At 40.5% G+C, this 19,992-nt stretch overlaps 1 protein-coding gene across 2 annotated transcripts in view; it reads right to left on the reverse strand.

Annotated features, from left to right (window-relative positions):
• Positions 1-2,189: 2,189 nt before the first annotated feature.
• The window catches only part of TUB (TUB bipartite transcription factor), a 66,270-nt gene continuing 48,467 nt past the window's right edge, over positions 2,190-19,992 (reverse strand). Inside the window, exons 4-12 of one of the 2 annotated variants that reach the window (XM_061999602.1) lie at positions 18,196-18,363; positions 14,577-14,648; positions 13,556-13,677; positions 12,504-12,695; positions 11,814-11,926; positions 10,681-10,795; positions 5,264-5,362; positions 4,688-4,859; positions 2,190-3,354 (exon numbers count right to left, since the gene is read on the reverse strand). In XM_061999602.1, coding sequence (XP_061855586.1) covers positions 3,221-3,354; positions 4,688-4,859; positions 5,264-5,362; positions 10,681-10,795; positions 11,814-11,926; positions 12,504-12,695; positions 13,556-13,677; positions 14,577-14,648; positions 18,196-18,363 — 1,187 coding nt within the window. In that variant the 3' untranslated portion in view covers positions 2,190-3,220. The remainder of the gene's footprint in view (positions 3,355-4,687; positions 4,860-5,263; positions 5,363-10,680; positions 10,796-11,813; positions 11,927-12,503; positions 12,696-13,555; positions 13,678-14,576; positions 14,649-18,195; positions 18,364-19,992) is intronic. The other variant, XM_061999603.1, reaches the window with a different exon arrangement.

Raw genomic sequence — 19,992 nt, forward strand, 5'->3', positions numbered from 1 at the left:
TCTGAAAATAGATACTGGTGCCAAGATTTTATTGCAGGTGTAGGGAAAAATCTTTCTGAGGACAGTGTGATCTCAGGTTTTCCTATATGTCAAGACAGAACCTGCTGTGACTTTACTGAGTTAGGTAAAGAAAATTTGGAGATGCGCTGGAAAACTTGTAATTTCACCTTGCATTGACCTGCAGCAGTGATCTGGTGGATAATGACCACCAGAAACTATACAGATTCTAAATTAAAAGTAACTGATTCTGGAGCAGAAGCGAATCAAAAGAACTCAGTACCCTGTCAGTACCATGCCCAACAACAGTGAGGAACTAGGGGTTTGGCAAAGGCCACTAGGCACAAATCCTACTGTAACCCACCCTGATTTAGAGAGATCCTCATTCCAATTAGTTTCAGGTTAATACCCCCCTCTTGTGACCTCAATTTATGGTGGGGAATTTTTTCCTCACTGCTTGTTGGCTGATGTCCCTACATGATTCTGTTCAAGTGATGGGAACTGGAGCCATCGCTTTCCTCCTGGCATGCTTACAGGTTAAAATGAATACCTGGCTGGGAAGAACATGCAGTGAGAGTCAGGTTACACAATGTACTGGCAGCAAAACTGTCCCAAGAATCTGAACTCTCTGCCTTTCCCCAGTCTCTCATTCTCACCCTTAGGCAGGAGTTCACTGCACACAAGCTTCCTTTTCGTGCCAATTCCCCGTGGGGCCATGGTGCAAGTCAGACCATTGTTATCTTCCACGTTAAAAATAATCCTTCCTAAACCAACTCCACTCCTAGAGCCAATAGGCTGCATATTTGCACCATAAACCTTTAAGACAGTGCTGTGTTACAGAGAGAGGCAGAAAACTGTCAGGTGTCACTTTTTCAAGCTTTAAGGAAAACGTATGAGTGGTGAGCCCCAGAATGAAAGCCACATACACATTCAACCATCTCCATGCTGCAGAGTTCCACATCACACCTGGATACCGGGAGTGGGAATTCCTGCTTTTGAAATCCACATCACACCTAAATACCAGGACTGGGAATTCCTGCTTTTGCAGTAGTCTGAGCAAACAAAAATTTCTGCTTATCCTCAGAGTTAGTTTTTAGACTGACATGAAATAACCAAAGGCCTAAGGGCCTTCTCTGTTAAAATCCAAAGTGAGATCGCAGACGGGGATGTGAAGTGGTGGGAAACCACCAGCTACAGGCAAAAACAAAGCATCCATGTGCAAAGTCCAGGTATCACACTGCAGCTCATGACTCATCGTTTTGATCAGTCATTGAAGGAACTGACTGCTTGTGTCCCTCAAACAAAAGGTGTCTTTCCATTTAATACCATTAAACGGAAAGGCTTCTTCCAAAATACTAAAAAATATGCCAGAACCTCCTGTTATTTTAAGATAGTATTTGACAGGTTTAGTCCATGAACAAAACACTGTTCAATGCCAGATTTTTTCCCATAGATTTTTTAAAAGATTTAGAAAGATGCTGGCAATTGCTTATTTCCATCTCTTATCTGAAATCTCTTTGTCTGCATACTGGGAAAGAGACCTAAAGGCAAATGTGAAGAAGAGAATTATATTTCTCTTATTAGTTGAAATTATACAGTCTGGTGGCATAACCTCTCCTCGTGGCCTGTTCCTTTAGCCTAAAAGGGACTGACAGCTACAAGGCAAGTAGATTTGATCTCATTTTCTCATTATATAATCTTTTGTTGTGCAATGGAAGAGTCTGTAACAAGTAAAAATGAGGATCTGAATACACGCAGTGTAAAATGCACCTACTTCTGCACTTGACTCACGCTTCAGTACCGTTCTGGTGAAATACAAATAAATGCTCTGACTTTGTGTGCCATTTAGGATAACTTTGTACAGAACTATGGCAGAAAGACTTGCTGTTTTTGAAGGTGTTTTACAGTGTGCTTTCAGTTGCAGCTCTTGGCTTTTGAGATGTTCAGATGAGAATAGCTTGTTCTTTGCTTGTGTTTCGAAGTGGTGTTTGTTTCTATCTTGCAGATAAATCAGTAAAAACCGAAATTCAAAATACACACTATTTGAAGCTATTCCATGTCCTGCCAGTGTCTCTTTTGTATGCAGCATACTCTAGATTTGCCTAGAAGGACTTAGCTCAGTAGCTGGCACGTTTACATTAGAGAACAACATACACAGTTTCCATCGATTTCAAGCGTTCTTACAACGGGAAATAAATATGAGAAGTGGTTGCTGCTGAAAGTTCAAAAAATGCAATCAACGAATTGTAAAATCGCAAAAGGCCAGACAATTTAATAAAATATTTCCATTTACCTTCCTCAGCTTTACACAGCCTGTTCAAAATAAAAAGATTCTCTGCAGAGAACCTTTATCCAACTGTTTGTATCACTTCATACAAAATGTGTGTTTGAATTACCACAGCAATACAAGGATATAAATTCCCAACACGCGACATGCCAAATTCAACATAAGTTCTGCTTTCTTGGCATCTAGACATTTCCCTTTTCTGTACTCCAAACACATTTTCATTTCAAACAAATTAAAAAGCATGTAGATGTTAAAACCTAATGACAGCTTAGAATTCAAGTGACTTGTGCAACATTGTTTTGTGCTTTCTACTTCTCCATTTCCTCCTACGGCAATTAAAATTCATCATGCCCTAGAACATACATGATAGCAATGCATCAAGTTCAGTCCAGCAGAGCTTTTTAACTTTCAGACTTGGCTTTATACTACACGAGATCCTTGCACGTTCAAAAAAGTGCATCATTTTTTGTCATCTTTAACGTTGGACGATGTGAAGCTCTGACTAGTCGATGTAGGAATGCAACCTCGAGGTACAACTGCAGCCTCGGCATGATTCTTAAATGTAAAAAGAAATGTTGTTGAGCGTGCACGCCCTTTCTGGATTTAAAAAAGACACCTTTATAATGGTGCTACTAGAGCCATGGTACAGTACATCATGGCACATCTCCATAACGTTATCAAGGACATGAGATAGAACTTCTATTTACACAAACTTGATGTCACTTCCAGAAAAATAGGGGGGAAAAAAAAAAAGGAAAACATTATTTCCTGAATGTCCTGATTTTTTAGAAGATTCCTTTTACTTTCTCTTCAGCAAGAGAGTGGTCCTCCAGAACTGCATTTTCCCTGACCTGTGTGGACCACACGTGACACCAGCAGGAACTAGGAATCATATGGCAAACTGCTTCCCTTGGGAGGATGCTCGCCCGTGCCCCTTTACTCACAAGCCAGCTTGCTGTCAAAACTTGAAAGGGCAATAGCAAAGGCTTGTAGGGCACACATCGGGTAGTTGTAGTCCATGGTGAACACATCCTCAGCCACACGGCCAAACTGCATCACTATGTAGTCAGCTGCAAGAAAGGTCACAAAGGGTGACAAAGCATTATTTTTGTCTGCAGTCCTTATTAAACAAGTGTACATACATCATCATCCTCTGGCCCAGTTCAACAAAACAAGCTAACTCATCAAACTTTGCCACACTTATACATGCAAGTGGGTGTGCCAATAACAGAGGGAGAAGCAAGGATAGCTTGAGTGAGGAACAGCCGAGTGATAAAAAATTGCAAAATTTGTTACTGTCAAAAAAATTACACAGATAAAAAGTAGTTAATGCAAGCACAGAGAGAAAATTGCTTTAGTATAGAATGCTCAAGTCTCTTATATAGACCAAGTGCCAAGTTTCACACATACCGAGAACCAATGAATTCTATTCTCACTCAACTTCAGACAAGTGGACAAGCAGGGATAATGGGGGAAGAGAAGGCATGACTCTGATCTAGACCTAAATGTGTCTCTCTGTTATATCACATTCAGAAATTCTTCCTCAATATTTTTTTCCCTTTCGCAGTCTTTGTCAGCAAGAGGAAATGTCAGCCTCATTTGTAGCTTGAAATGTTTAATTGCAGAAGCAATTAATTGTTTAATTGTTTCACCTTACAAAATGCAGCAAATGCATACACCAAAGTTTTGCATTCAGTGTTGCTCGTGGAGACTGGCACAGCCACTTTTCCCAGTTTCCAACATTCCCCTGCAGCCTTTGCATGGCATTGGTGCAGCCCAGTGCACTCCAGCACCTGGTGACTATGCCTGCCTGAAGCCAGCATATTAGTCCACTCGAGCACTTGTCTTTAGCCCTGCTCCAACAACTGTACCTAAGCTTGAGAAAAAACGGGGCTTGTACACTGCTGGCAGAAAGTAGAACATTGGTAAGGTCCTAGTGATGGTGAGAAAGAAAGTCTGGACATTCTCAGAGTGTTCTGCAGGGCTAATGCCGCTAAGTATAGAAACGGCAAAGTGGTGGTGCAGTGGGGCTGGTCTGACTGCCACTATCTCCAGCTGGGCAATGTACGGAGACCAGAGTGAACACAAAAACATGTGCTGGAACAGAGTGAAATTGCCCCACGATCCTGCTGACTGACTGCAGCTCTGACAGCAGAGTCAACTCCAAACTGTTGCTCAGGCAAGGGAAAAAACTACGAGAGCACGTAGCAGGATCACCTGAATCAAGTATGAGCATTTAAACACTAAACTTGCATCAATATCCTGACCACAAGGCAGAGCAGCATGAAGTTGGACCCACATAACTAAATTAAAGTCGCTCAGGTAATGACAGTAAGGGCAGGATCCCTGTCAGGATGTGTATGCAGTAGTTTCTACACCCTACAGACAGACAGCTGTACTTACGATCATTATCATGAATAATTTGGAAGTTTTTCACCGAGGCCTGTGTGACTCGACCATGGAAATTTAAAACATAGGACTGGGTGTCATCATTCCAGACTGGTGTTTTGTTATGCAGCTCAATGACGCTCTCAGTGTTTTTGTTCTGCCATCTCGCCAGAAGTGTCTCGTGTTCCTGCACAGAGCATAGACACACACTTCAGTTTAACATTCCCACAATACAAAAAATAAAGTCACACACACAAAAATGAATTGTTCATAAAACCTGTCTCAAAGGCTAAACTGTCACTCCCAACCCTCAAAACAGTACCATTGAAAGAAACAGAGAACTCGAGTATCTTAATCCGAACGTGGATTCGAGTCCTTTCCACAACTTGGAAAAGGTTAGTTCTCTTGTTATGAAAATACATTACTATTTGTAGTGCTTTTACAAGGCACAGAACTAGTCATACATCTCATGGTTCTGCAATTGTTCAAATACTGGTTTTAAAACCTCTAAACTTTCAAAGTGCAAAAAAATCCCAGCTATCTGAAAAAGAATCTAAGTCTTTTTTATAATTGGCTGATGGTATGACTTACATTTCGTGGTCTAATGGAAACTCTTTCGTGGTCCATATTCATTCCTGGTATGATCACACTCATTTTACGAGGTCCTTTAAATCCCAAGACATTTGTTTCCTAAAAAAGTTTAGAAAAGACTTCATCATGCTCTGTATTTTTAAAGATAATTTCTTCAACAGAGACACGGTGGTAGCCCAGGGAACTCACTGGTTAGTCAACTTAAAAATACATCTTGAAACTCCTACCTTCACTGGCACTGCCAAACATTCTAGCTTTGTCTTAGAAGCTCCAACAACAGGGAAAATGGAAATAGAGAGGTTTCCAGAAACAGTCTCTGCATTGGCTGCCAGCAACCTTCATACATTTTTTTTAATTTTTAAAAAAATGCCTTTGTGAAAAAAGGATATGAACTAACCAGATTGCCTGGCTACTGCTAGATCCCAAAATAAAGTTACTGTAGTTTGAAAAACATAAAATGCAGTCACACATTTTGATGAGAGACAAAATTAAATATATGGACCAACTCTACTTATTCCAGAGCCAGCACAAAAGCAAACAAAGAAGCTGCCAGCAAGAGCATCTGTTCGCAGCATTGTGGTTTTCAAAGTCTACAGATATGTTATGCTTGGAGATAAGCGTGGTAAAAAACCAAACACATTAGCAAGAATGAAAATTTTTGAGTTATTAAGGGAGGAGAAGTAAAGAAATAATATGGGCAGCGAAAACAAATCCATGGAAAATACAAGTTCTTCCATTAAACGTGATTTGATGACCATTTTCTCACAAAATCGCTCCAGTGTTGCACTCTCATCCCAAAACACAACCACTAAAATCTAAATAGGCCTAAAGTCTCATTTTTATCTCAGATTTTTGTCTTTCCCCACGGAAAAGAATATAGCCAAGTATTTCAGTAAGTCAGCATCCACTTTTGAAAAAGAACAAGAGTAGTATTGCCCAATCCACTCAGTAAAACCCGATTGCCTTTTTCAACATTAACTCCAGTAACTGAAACAGTGACATCTCTGAAAACCCATCCAATTATCTGTGCTATCTTTTTTATCCAGTCACATGCATTCTTTCCCTTCTACCTTTCCCAAGTGAAGGGCTGTGGACACACACACTGGAAATACCTGAAAATATCCATCTCAAGTTTACTCATGCAGAAGTTTTGTCATCCCTCAGACCTTTGAAATAACTTTGGTTGTTTCAGCAAACCATCTGGAGGTTTTACACAGCTCACTAAAAAATATTCATGCATGCAACAAAAAAATCCACTGAGTTATTTTACTGAATACTCTTGAAGCAATATAGGTATATTAAAGTATCTTCATAACTCTACATCAATGGGAAAACTCTGCCTCTTTTCTGAATCATCCATGCCATGGCCTTTGGCAGAGTAACCCAATGTTATCACAGTTCAGCTGGAAGCATATACTTGGTTCTGCATGATGATGAGACTCAAACTAAAATGACTGCTGGCAGATTTTATAATCAGGAGAGACTCAGCACGGTAGAAGACAATTTCTAAGAAAAGATTCCTGCTAATGCTTATTTTTCACTAACTACTGACAATTTTGGTCTTCTCTGCAATGCTTTACAAGATTTTCTTTTCATCAAGCTGCACTTAGGCTATATACAATTAATTTAGGTGCTGAGTAGTTGAAGGCACTGTTCAACGCAAAATCAAATAATAGTGCTGAATCACTTCCCTCCCAACAAGCAGGATTATTACTCTGAAAAAAAAACCAGAACTACATTCTTTGGATTTACTTAGAAACACTAAAATCAATACTTCTGCCAAATGATCAGGGAATGGTTTCCAGTTGCACGCTACATCAATCACCAATTATATCAACCATTTTATTGGCAAATGCTACTCTTTTGTTAAAATCAAGGTACAGGACTAAAGTTCTACAAACACAGAATATATGAGGAAAACAGTAAGGAAAAAAGAGCAGTTTTAATTAAAAGTAGACCTTCCCAATCTACCTACATTCAAATAGAATTAATTCCCCTTATCTCCCATTTCATTCCCTGTCTCTCTTTTATTTCCCTCCTCCACTATTTTGTGTTGTTAAATTCAAGACTACAAATGGCATTATTCAGGGAACATAGGCCAAATTATGATTTCACACCATTTTAATACCACTGACAGTCTTGGCTTACATAGGAACTCTCAATAAGGGCTGTAGCTGGCAGAGCTCCATTGACTCAACCATCACACCAGTGGTTTAAACTGTCTGAGGACATGGCTCAGTATTGCTTGGAAGCTGCACTCTCTGCCGCAGCCCACCCTTGGCTGTTCTGAGAGCATGTGTCACAGTAAACTGGGCTGAAAAAACACAGAGCCTCTCTCCAGGGCTGCTTTTAAAAATCTTACACACTGTCATAAAATTATATAAGCATTTCACTATGGTGGTGACAACAGTCATGGGAAAAACAGCAAGGTGTATATCCCAGCAGCTCCCAGGAGACTCACAACTTCATTACCCCAGTATTCTTTCCACCACTTCCCTTTCTGGGCTTGACTCACACAGGTGTGCCTTGTCCTTAGTATCTTCTGTAGAAACTGTCATTCCATAGATTCCCAGACCACAGAACCCACAACACTGGAGCACAACACATGTGACTGAAGCTTGAGTAGAAACATGAGTTTTATTGTTTTACCAACACCCAAGTCACATCTCGGTGCATCAGCCAAGCTCCTTTCCTGCAGAATCTGACACAAATGAATTCTGAGGATATAAAGGAATCCATCATAGAAACTCCTGGTAAAAAATGGTTCAGTTACACCTCACTGCCTCTTGTTAAACTCGAGGCTGGTGAGGCTACATCTCGAATACTGCATTCAGTTTTGAGTTCCTCACTGTAAGAAAGACATTGAGAGGCTGGAGTGTGTCCAGAGATGGGCAATGAAGCTGGTGAAGGGTCTGGAGAACAAGTCTTATTGAGGAGCAGCTGAGGGAGCTGGAGGTGTTTAGTCTGGAGGAGGCTGATGGGAGACATGATCTCTCTACAACTACCTGAAAGGAGGTTGTAGCAAGCTGGAGACTGGTCTTCTCTCCCAGGTAGAGTGCTAGGACAAGAGGAAATGGTCTCAAGTTGCACCAGAGGAGGTTTAGATTGGAGATTAGGAAGAACTTTTTCCCTGAGAGGGTTGTTAAACACTGGCACAGACTGCCCAAGGAGATGGTGGAGTCCCATCCCTGGAGATATTGAAAAGCTGTGTAGATGATGTGCTGAAGGACATGGTTTAGTGGTGGGCTTGGCAGTGTTAGGTTGGTGGTTGGACTCGATGACCTTAAAGGTCTTTTCCAACCAAAATTATTCTGATTCTAAACTTTGCCAAGCGATTCTGAAACCAGCCATTAGGTGCTGCTGCAGGTTTATCAATATGCTATCCTGACAGAAGCAGGGAGGGAAACAGCTCAGCAGCACTTGATACAACTCAGTCCTTGCACTGACTTCATTCCTGTTGCCTGAAACATGACCTAAGGAGAGCTGCACCATGGGAGTTCTCAACACGTTTATCCCATAGTTAACAGAGGCATCACCAGCTTCTGCCTGTACAGAGCAGATCTGCTGAGGTGACTGGGCCACTCAGGCTCAGTAAGTTTGGTGGGAGCACGTACGGCTTGCTCTCCAGATAGGTCTTGGTCAGATGAATTTATTATAGTTTTTGCTGCAGGAAAAAATCTCAATGCAGGAATTAAAAGGTTCCCTTAGGACAAACATGTCTGGGGAGTACTCTTTCTGGCATTCTTTGCTATGGTTCTGCTGTAGCCAGGAACAACAATCTCACTTGAACCCTGGCTAGCAATGACATATCATTCGGATTTCCTTCTGTCCACTGGCCACAGCACACCTGCAAGCCTGATGTCTTTCCCCGTGAGTATCAAAATATCAATGGAATGAGTCATTTTTTTACACAAATGTAGAAGTTTTAAACTGCTGACCTCAAAACAGACATATAAAAGCTGCTTATCTTAGCCTCATTCCCAAAACAGTGGCCACGGTTCTGTTCTTCCCAGCACTCACGTTTCTAAATAACTCTGCTGAGCGCAACTGAGTTATTTTATTGGTAACATTAATGGTTCAAATGTCATTGTTGTTGGTTTGAACAAGCAATGCCTACATTTTAGGATATAGAACTTTTTTTTTAAACTCTTTTCTCCTTGAAATTCCAGTTGGTACCAGAAGATCAGTTGCTTGGCTCCAGGGAATGCCTTTCTATACAAGCCAGTAAAAATTACCTTTATTAAATATGTAAGTTCTCCTAGATTCCTACTGAAATTTCAATCAAACTCTAAACTGACATCAAATCCTGAACTGTCTTGTTAAATCCCATTAGTTGGATTTTCTGAAATTCTCAGAGTTTCAAATCCAATAGGAATGGAAAGATCTGTCTATGTGTGTGTGTGTCTGAATAATAGCTCATGTGAACAAACACGTTATTTATACTACATTCAAAGGAAAACTGCATCCTAAGCAGCAGGAAAAAACATATTAGCAGCTAATTCTGCCAGCCTTCAGTGATGTCAGCACTCTGCATGGAAAGGATGGCACTCTGCTCCCCACCACCTGCAGCTGACCTTTCCAGGAACACATTCTGTGCATATGTGGAGTATATGCAGAGATGGCTGGGCCTCAATTTGGCAAATTTCCAGGTATCCTTGACTAGAGCTGGGCAGGAGCTTTCAGAAAAGTGGTTCTTGGGTACTTCTATCAACAAGTTTTTGATTTGCAGAAAGAGAAAAAATTCTGTAGCAGTGTATGTACCAATTTTGACTGGGAACGTTTCTTGGTCCCAGAGATTTTTAGACAGAAAGAATACTCTCACCAAAACAGCCATCAAGAAACAACAGCAACTGCATTTCAAGTCTTGACTGTCTGGATTGTCCCTGAAAAACGCTAGATACTGCCCTATACGAGGTTGGCATTTCTCATTCATTTGAAATTTTAGTTTTGTTTGAGGGTTTTCTTCCCAGTAAAGCAGAGTTTTGATGTTTTTATTCCAGTCTCTCAGCCATTGCTACTGTCTAGCTACCTGTGTTTTGGAACAGAGGGGCCTTCTCCAAAAAGCCATTACAAACGATGTTACTTCAGCATAGTAATTCTGTGTGCAGAACCTTTTCCAGTGCTGGGGGCTCCCTGGGATGGTGCCTGCAGGCTGTGAAGCACCCAACATCTTACAGAGGGTTATGCAAAAGCCTCAACACCTTCCGACCAAGAGTGGGAACTGGGCAACCTGGTTCTGTGTTTTTCACCTCTACTTTTCACTGAATCTCCTGGTTTCTCTAGTGAAAATCAACTGCTTGATTACATCAAAGTATGAATGCTGATTTACATAATCATAAGTGAGAAGGAAATTCAGTGTACTATTTCAGAAACCAAACTGCCCTCTCTTGCATTTTTTGCCTGTGAGCAGTACTTACATAACAAATAGCAGCTAGCTCCTGACGCAGGACACTCGCCTCCAGGCTTGATGTTGTCTTCATTGGATTCACTCCATTGTCATAAACTGTAAACTTAGTTCCCATAAGATTTGATCTATCAAAAGAAAAGAGAAAATCCAATCAGTATTCGTCAGTAATGCTGCCCCAGATATCTATCCTTTACTGCATTGTAGCCCCAAAGGATGGGCAGATAATACCAAGTACTTGTTAATTCTAATCCCAACTAAATGGCAACTCCAGGATTAAAGGCCATAACAAAAACAAAGGTACAGTACAGTGAAGTACACTAAAGGTCCCCTATCATTACACTGGAGAATTCTCATGCCACCTTGCAAACTAGTAAATTCAAGAAAGCAATAAGGAAACGCTCAGGTGGGATTGTTTGTTTCCACAAAACCATCTGCTTTCTTAACTAATTACTAACTCCATTACAGTACAGAGAGAGATTTTCATGAAGTTATAAATAAGATCAATCTCTCCTTTTGAAATAGAAATCGCACCAAGGAGTGCAAAATACAACCTAGAACATACTGAACCCCCATTCTGTGTCTGCACTGCCATAAATATGGCATGAAGTTCCATGATCCACACAGGCACAGTCCTCTTTCTCAGGCACAGACAATCTAAACATACATTGAGAGGCTCCACAAAGGCATCAACAGCAGACTGATGTATGATGAGGTGGCAGACAGAAAAGAAAAACTTTGTTCTGAAATTATTCCACTACTTGGAAATAACTCTAATTAGGATATTAAGAAAAGGGCAAAACCAGAGAGATTTTCAGATCATGTACCGGACAGAACACCTGTTCCAAGGTATTTCTATCAATAGGGACAATACACAATCTTCTCATGCACTTCTGAAAATCCCACTAAGGTGTGCTTGTACACCCTTGAGAAAAACTGGCCTTTGAGAGCTTAAGAGCTGCTGACTTTTAATAAAATGTGATATTGTATGTACTTGTTTTAAAAAAAATGACTTGGACACATTTAAGACCATGATCCAATGATGTAGTCAAGCCTCCAAATAAGGAGTCCTAGTGGCTTCCAGGCTCCTTAATTTCAAACGAGCTTAAAATTATATAAAGAAATTTCTTAGGTGCATCAGTTTACCTCAGTTTTCCAATAAAACTCTCTCCACCCCGGGACAGGTCAGTTGGGTCTATGGAGATGAGGTAATTAGAGGTTTTACTCTTCTTTCGTTTCCTTCCAGCTAACAGAAACACCTAAGCAGGGAAAAAAAACCATATTCTAGAATGTCAAAGGGGTTAGCACCCACCACTCCCTACTTTGACATAAGGAAACCATAAGCAATTTTTCTGTCTTCCAGCATCATTACCAAAGTAACAGAAAGGTCTCCTGGGACTTAGGAAAAGCAGATAAAAATCTGGGTTTATCTGAAAGGGAAAGTGACTTCTTAATCATTCAGTCCATTATTTATGGCTTAAATAATTAATTTTGATCTATCCTGTTAAGTGTTTCATTCTGAGTTGCTCTAGCTCTTCCAGTTGAATTGAAAACAGAGACTTTTCAAGCCCCAGAATGCAGACAGCCCCAACTGCTGACTGTCACAAAAGGGTGCCATGCATGGATTATTTAAGGTCAAAGATTAGACATATGAAGAAAGGCAGTAGAACAAAGTGATACTACTGTTTTGCTTTTGGAAGACTGTAGGGCAGATCTCAGTGAGTGAAATTATACTGAAAAGATAAGAATTGGTTTTGAGACTTCTTCAGACTTTTAATATATATATTTTTTTTTAATTCTGATGCAACTGGTATGCCATTCAAGTTATTTTATGACCTTTTTACCATGCTCCCTTTCCAAGTGGAGGTAATAAGTAGGGTACATTCCTCGGTCCATTCCCTTCTTGTCTCTTGTGATTCTGCATTTCACAGTGATACCCTGTGGAGCAGGTCTTATGGCAAATTCCTCCAGGTCACCAACATCTATGAGAGGCTCATTTGTAGAAGGACTGGGGGCTGAGGCAGCTTCCTAAAACAGTAAGCAAAACTCAGGTTTCTACAACTTGATTTACAAAGCTAGAAGTACATAGGAATGATGTTCAATGGATGCTGAACTCAAAAAAACCCCAAACAATGGACATATTGGCTTCCTTGTTTTGGTTCCTCAGCAGCCTTGAAGGCATCTTATCTCCCCACCCCATCGGCCAAGCTCTCAGCTACCAAAGGCCCAAGGAACAGTTCTCTGTGCCACTGAGGCCCCGTGTACAGACACATCTGGCAAAGCAGGAGGAGGTGCCTGCACAGGCAGAGTGCTGTAACGTTACAAATCAACCTCTGGCACACAGCTTCCCATCTCACCACTCTTGTTTCTTTTTCAGAAGGGTCATACCCAAGGACAGTGACTGCCTTTGATGAAAGGAAGAAATGAGATAGGAAGAGACAGATTCAGTTAGATACGTAAAAGAGGTCAGAAGTCAGTGCAGGATATATATTAGTTAGCAAGAGCTTGTGATTCATAGTATTTGAACAAGGCAAAGTGTTATTTCATGTTCAGATGGTAGCAGCAAGAACAAGGTGGGGAAAATGCCCAGAAAATGGCAATAGAGACAATGGACCCTTCTGAGCACCTGCAAGAGGTAGAAAGGTAAATATTTACTGTTTACCTTTCTCTCCATTCAAGTTCAGATATTTGCTAGTCTTTACTCTTAGCCATTATTTTTACTGCTTGCTCCTGTGAATCCTGAGAGCTATCACAGTGGAACACCTCAGAGATGCTCTGGTGCATAATGAAAACAAAGAAAGTAATCCAGGCCTATCTTGCCTGCACTCTGAAATCCCACAGTAGTATATAGCTGCCTGCAATCTCCCTCTTCAGCACTCACCCCTTACCTTATTGGACTTCTTGCTCGTGGCAGATCCAGGTCGGGTATTACTGTTTAACTGAGAAGAACTGGAGCTGTCTTCATCTTCCTCATCTTCTTCCTCATCAAAATTCATGCTGCTTGAAATGCCTGAGGAGACAGCAGCGCCCTTGTATGAAATATTAATACATTAAAGCTGTCCGTACTTGCTGTGAAACATCACTTACGCTGTTGCACCCTCAGGCTCCCAGATGAGACAGGGGTGGGTGTGAGGGGAGTCTCACTGTGCGAGGCAGTGTACCTGCCCTGAGAAGCCAAAGCATTTCAGCATATGAGAAAGGAACTATCATGGTTTCTATTCCACAGAGAGGATTGAGTTACCATGTGATACAAGAGCAATGTCCAGTTAGGAATGAAATTCAGATCTTCTTAATCCAATCAAGTACATCGAACACAATGCAAGACCTTAAACCTGAAACCGGAGCTGAGTGGCCAACCCATCACAGCCACTTGGAAATCTCAACAATTAAAATATGAGCCTTTCTACAGCACAATTTTAAATGTTCCTGTGTGAGCTGATGAAGAGCAGACCTTAGACTGGGAAGAAATGTTCACATCAAGGAAATGTTCTCATGCATATTTATTTCATGTAAGAAAGAGTATCAACCCAGGCCAAAGGAACTGCCTTACGGCACTTAAAAATTTGACTTTACAAGAACTCAAAGTCTCAGTCATTTCAAAGGGAAACACAGCTTTGAATATCAAATAAGACTCAGCAGCAGAAAGAGCCAATGGTGGGACATTTGCCAGGCCTAGTTTTACAAGGAGTATCATGCAGATGAAGCCACTCTGTGTTCAGGTTCAAACTTTAAGTTCCACATATCAGAGGTTAATTATGCCAATTTTTTTCCTGTAAATAAATACACGAATGATTCGCTTGGTCCAGAATTTCCACTATTGGCAAGCCCAATGCAGAAGGATAAATGAAATGCAAAGATTTCTGGATCCAAGCAGCATGGGCATAATTAACTTTTTCTTCCTGTACTTACCAGGAACATGATCCAGGGCGACAAGACTGGATTGAGAGGTGGAAGAGGACCAGGATGTATTTGCATGGGGATCTGGGAAAGGAAAAAATCCACGGGCTTGATTCTGCAAACCCTTAATTGAGTGAACAAGCCTAACTTGCCAACAAGACCCTGAACAAGGCTAAAGGCTTACTGGATAGGGCCATAATGCTGCTGCCTGAACTCTCAACTATGGACATCTTATCTTTGTGCACAATCAAATTCATCTTCTACCTGCTTATACCCACTGTCACCTTTTTTTAGTACTTTGAATAAAGTCAAAAAGCTCTGGATCACAAAGCTGAAACTTCAGAAAACATCACCCATGCTAACAGTTGTGCCACAAACTCCTCTATGCATGATGTGCCCAGCATTGTGTATTTTTGACCTACTTTTGAATTCTAACACATAAAACAAAACTGATCAATACAAGTGATATACACAGATTCTACACAAATAATATTCAGTAACACTGAAAAAAGTATTCAGATGGCCTAAATTCTCCCGAAATCCCCGTGTCCAGTGTGTCCTCATAATTTTTCTCAGGCTCTTTAAACTGTTCTTCCAGGACTTGAAGTGATATGCATAGAGACTTTAATGTAGCTGAGTCTTTTGGTGTATAAGCTTGGTCTGCACTAAGCAGAGACTGAACCAAACTAAGGCACAGACACATGAACAGTAGAGATACTGTCTGTCAGTAAGAGTTTGCTTCAGTTCAAATTTTGGAATGGAATGAGAAAAAAAAAAAAGATACCAAAAAAGGCATCAAAATATTTTTTATGCTATTGCTGCTTCCAATAACTTCAATGCATATCCTTTTAAAATAGCTTTTGAAACCAGATGCTCACTGGATAATGAAACAACACCAGAGTAGTAAGAGTAAGTGTATAAATTAAACCAGAAGCATATGCAACGCTTGTATTCCATTCCGCTGCATCAAGAATGGTTATTACCCACTGCTTCAGTTCCCCCAGTCTGGACACAAACCATACAGCACAACAGCAGAAAGTTTCAATAGGATCTGGTTATGCAAAGGAGGCCTGAGTTCACAGGTCAACAGATATTTTCAAAGCATGTAGAACTCACTCAATATTAATCACTCCTTAATCACAAGCATTATTTCTCACTAATGACAATCACGTTCTAGTCAGCAATGCATGGGTAATAGACAGTCCCTTTCCTCAGCTGGCTGCTGTGCAAAAAAGCCACACTTCATATGCACTGATATAACCAGTTTATTTCTAATTCTGTGCTCACTATTTCACCACCAATATTTTGATGGTGAAAATTCATTGCCATCCTTGGAAAACTCTGCACTTGCAGCCTGTTGGGAAAAATGCTTCAGAGAGCTCCTGTTTTATTTTTGAACCAGAAATCAAGCTTACTCCTTTCCTAAATCTTAAAACAGTTGAAACTTCAGGTGGCAAAGAAGAGTTAAGATCAAATTGCTCCTTCCTTTAAAGAGATGTACTGGAAACCGATAAATGTGAAGACTAAATGTTAGTTATTCAGTGTTAAAACCTATGGAAGTGTGGCTCTCTCCTGGTGACTCATTTACCAGAGAGGAACTCTACATTTAAGACTTCTGAAATCAAAAGGATGACTATCTCCTGCAGGAAAAACACGGATTTTACTATGGGAATTTCCAACAGATGGAGAAATCAAATAAAACATTTGGCATTTTCTTGCAAGTGGCATACTCATTCCACATTCAGGTAGCTTATAAACTCATGTCTTTTATCAGAATTTGACTTGCTGAGGGAGCAGAAACGTGCTGAGAGAGGCTTTTCTCCACAAAATCAGTGTCAAAGAGCAGAATGGGCACAGATCAGGGCTATGTAAATCTGATAGGACTCAGTCTTTCCCATTAGGCCAGTTAGTCCTGTGCTCTTCTCCTTTTCCTGCTATTCCATGCAAGAGAAGGATTGATAAGAGACAGTAATTCAAAATGCTTTACAGACCAACAGGGATATGCCAGTAAGGAAGTGTCACAAGCAGTGCAGTGGCATGTGGATGAAAAGCCTCAGCTCTACCTAAAGTTTCACAGAGATACTGGGATACTCAAAACCTTCTATCAAGCCTCCTCTGTTGATATCAAGTGGCAAACCACACACACATGGTAAAAATACCTTATGGAGATGCTGCTAGTTGCAGTCTTGTCATAATTCTTTTCTTTGGGTCTCACAGAGCATAGCTTAATAAAACTAACTAAATCTCAGCATTCACATTTTTCAAAAGCATCAAAAGGACCATAATAGTGTTCCACTATTAGCAGTGTCAGGAGTATACTCAAACCTGGTCAATCATATATTTAAGAATATCAAGTAGCAAAGAAAAGCAAAATAAAAACAAATAATTAAAAGGAAAAAAACCAAACCCACACCCAATCCCCACCCACTACTTCTAGTGAAAAAATCCACACAAAAAAGTGTGGGGAGAATAAAAATATCTATTAACCTGCAAAAAACATCCAGAAAAAATGGCCCCCAGAGTAACAATCTGAGTGCTCTGACCTAATTTGAGAAATCTCTTGATAGTTTTTAAAGTCAATCAGCTTTAGTAAATAGTGTGCCTAACGATTAAATATTCCGAGCCATGGTCCAAGGCAACACAATCACCACACAGATGAGCACTTGTTAGGCATGCCAACATCCCTCCGACTCAAATGCCCAGGAAATGCCACGCTTGGAGAAAATCTGCCCATTTCAGTTGAAGTTGCTCACATCTGCAGTCACTTCCCAGGAAAAATGAATCTTAGTGAGAACTGCTCTGCAGACAAGACAGGCATTTAGGTATGAATAGTCTATTCGAGATGAGTCAAGTTTGCACTTACATTTTTGCTCTTTATACACAAAACGCTTATTCTTAAAGCATTAGAGCACTCTTGGCTTGAGCCATCTTTGCCTCAAAAGCTTTACAGTGAAGAACAACAACTCCAAAGCAAATGCCTTCAGAAAAAGCTTTGTGAGGATTTTAGATTTTTTTTTTCCTTCCTACAGTTAATGTCTAGTGGAAGATAACAGTGCAGGAAGGAAGAGACAGATGCATGAATGTGTACATAGACAATCTATCTTCCAAGTCATGCATGCCTCTAGAAAAAAAAAACCCAACTCCAGAACACTTGAAGACTGTGCATGAGAAATGCTGCAAGATACACAGTAATTTTCACCTCTGGAAGCATGAACACACATTATGAAAACATCAACAATGTTTAACTGACAACACAACTAAAGTTCATATTCTAGTTTGAATGTTGCTATTCTGTACTCTTTTTTTAATCCTCCAGTAAATTATTTCCAGAGCTGTACAATGTAAGAATGTGAACAGATGGATATGAGCATTAGCATCTGCCTGGTTCCTTAACAGCAGCACTGCACTGCAGATGGGAAAGCCACATCCTTGACAGCATGGAGAGCTCTTGTTACTTTGGACAAGAGAGGACTGATTTTTTTTAATGTTTTTTGAGATAATAGAACAATCTAAGAGGTTCTGAGGAGAAGAAAGGCAGAGTAACGACCCCTGCTTACACTAGGGTGAGAATAGAAGAATGAGTCAATGTACATAAAGCAATGAGAACCCGAAGGTATTTTTGGCTACTTACCTTTTTTCTGCATTGCTGTTCTAAGATCTTGTTTGCTTTGCTGCTGTTGGCCACTAGCCATTTTCTCTCCATCATCTTCATCATGGCTAGACTGCCCAACAGTGAGAATCTGCACTTGACTTCCTATTTTCTGAACATCATCTTGAAAAGCAGCTGGGCCATCAATCCCTGTTAGACAACAGCAAAAGCCTTAGCTGTCTTTGTGTCAAGAAGTTACTGAAAAGAATATTGCTTACTCACAAGAAGCATCTTTTCTAAGAATCAGAGATCAGAGGTTCACATTCAATAATTTCTAGACTTAAGACTAACATGTCATTTCACACACAATGCACTAGAGAATCTACAAGAGGTGATCAGCATTTTGCTGTTGTCCTCCTCACTGCCAAGGCACACTCCTCCTTCATGCACCAGAAACAATGAAAACTAAACAGAAATATGCCTACTGGAGTCAGTTGCTACACAGTTAAAACTTCAGAGTGAAAATACAAAGAAGACAGTACATATTCCCTAGAACATCCATCCTCCAAGATGCTCAAATCCTAACTGGGTACGGACCTGGGCAAGCTGCTTTGGGCAGGGGCCTGCAGAATAAACCAATCCCTGAAGCACCTTGCAGCCTCAGCTATGCTGTGATTCTGTGTCTTCTGATGACAGCCAGAAATAAGCTGTTTTGATGGCTGCAATCACCTCTGAAGACAGAAAATGGGGTGGGGGGAGTTGCTCTTATCACAAGCTAACTCCATGTTTTTTCTTCAGGACAGCAAGTTTAAATATCAGACTGCAAATATACTTCAGCTCTTAGTTAGGATTTAGTGCTGTTATATACTACTAAATTAGCAATATAAATATGCACTTTTGCACCACTAAAAACGGTTATATCACATACAGATATAGTAAATAATATAAACCTGTACACTGTTGCTCTTCTGAAATGTTTGTTACTAAGCAAGTAACATTGTGGAGAACTAGAAGGCATTACAAAGAGATAGTTCAGTAAAAAAACACGGTGCTTCTCACACCAGACAGAGCTGAACAAATCCTGGAAGGAGGAGCTGTAGGGACTGGGATTTTTCCAGACTGTGACCTATAGCAGAAGTCTCCAAGAATACCGTTCCAACCCACTTTTCAACTTGCATTAAAAGCCAAGTGGAATATACCTTTAGCATGCTTAACTCAGCCACAGCTGCAGTCACTGCCACTGCAACATGCAGCCTAAGTGGAGAAGAGAATGGTTGCCACCCTTAGGAACAGGATAAGCCCTGCCTGGGCAACTACCTAACAAGATGCAATAAGATACTGCAGAAGCATGAAATTCACATAGTTCAAGACCACGAGGAATTATTGACTCATCTGCATCACACAGACCCTTATCTGGCAACTTCTGCATCGACCCTCTAAATTCTGATTCAGTGAAACTAATAGCAAATAAAAATGTGTCCATCCAACCTTGAAGGACTAAATAAAATCCATGGAAATGTTTGTCTCCTCTTGGCAGGATGAGTTTCAGACAGTAGCTCTGTGTCATGTAGAATAAACAGTATAATTTCCTATGTTGCACGTATAATACAGCAGTGAAGAGAGCAGTATTTTGCCTAAAAGCTATCTGAAGACAAGCACCACAGCAATGGTGCTCAGATCCACTGTGGTATTTTAAACAGCTTTAATCATGTTAACCATTATCATTAACATGGCTGCCTAACCTTAGGTTCTCACCTTAATGCTCTGAATTTCAAAAGCATTAAGTATCCACGAGTTCAACAAGATGCTCACACCTCATGCACATCTATCTAGCCCCTT

Source organism: Colius striatus, chromosome 7, assembly GCF_028858725.1.
Source record: "Colius striatus isolate bColStr4 chromosome 7, bColStr4.1.hap1, whole genome shotgun sequence".
Taxonomy (NCBI): Eukaryota; Metazoa; Chordata; class Aves; order Coliiformes; family Coliidae; genus Colius; species Colius striatus.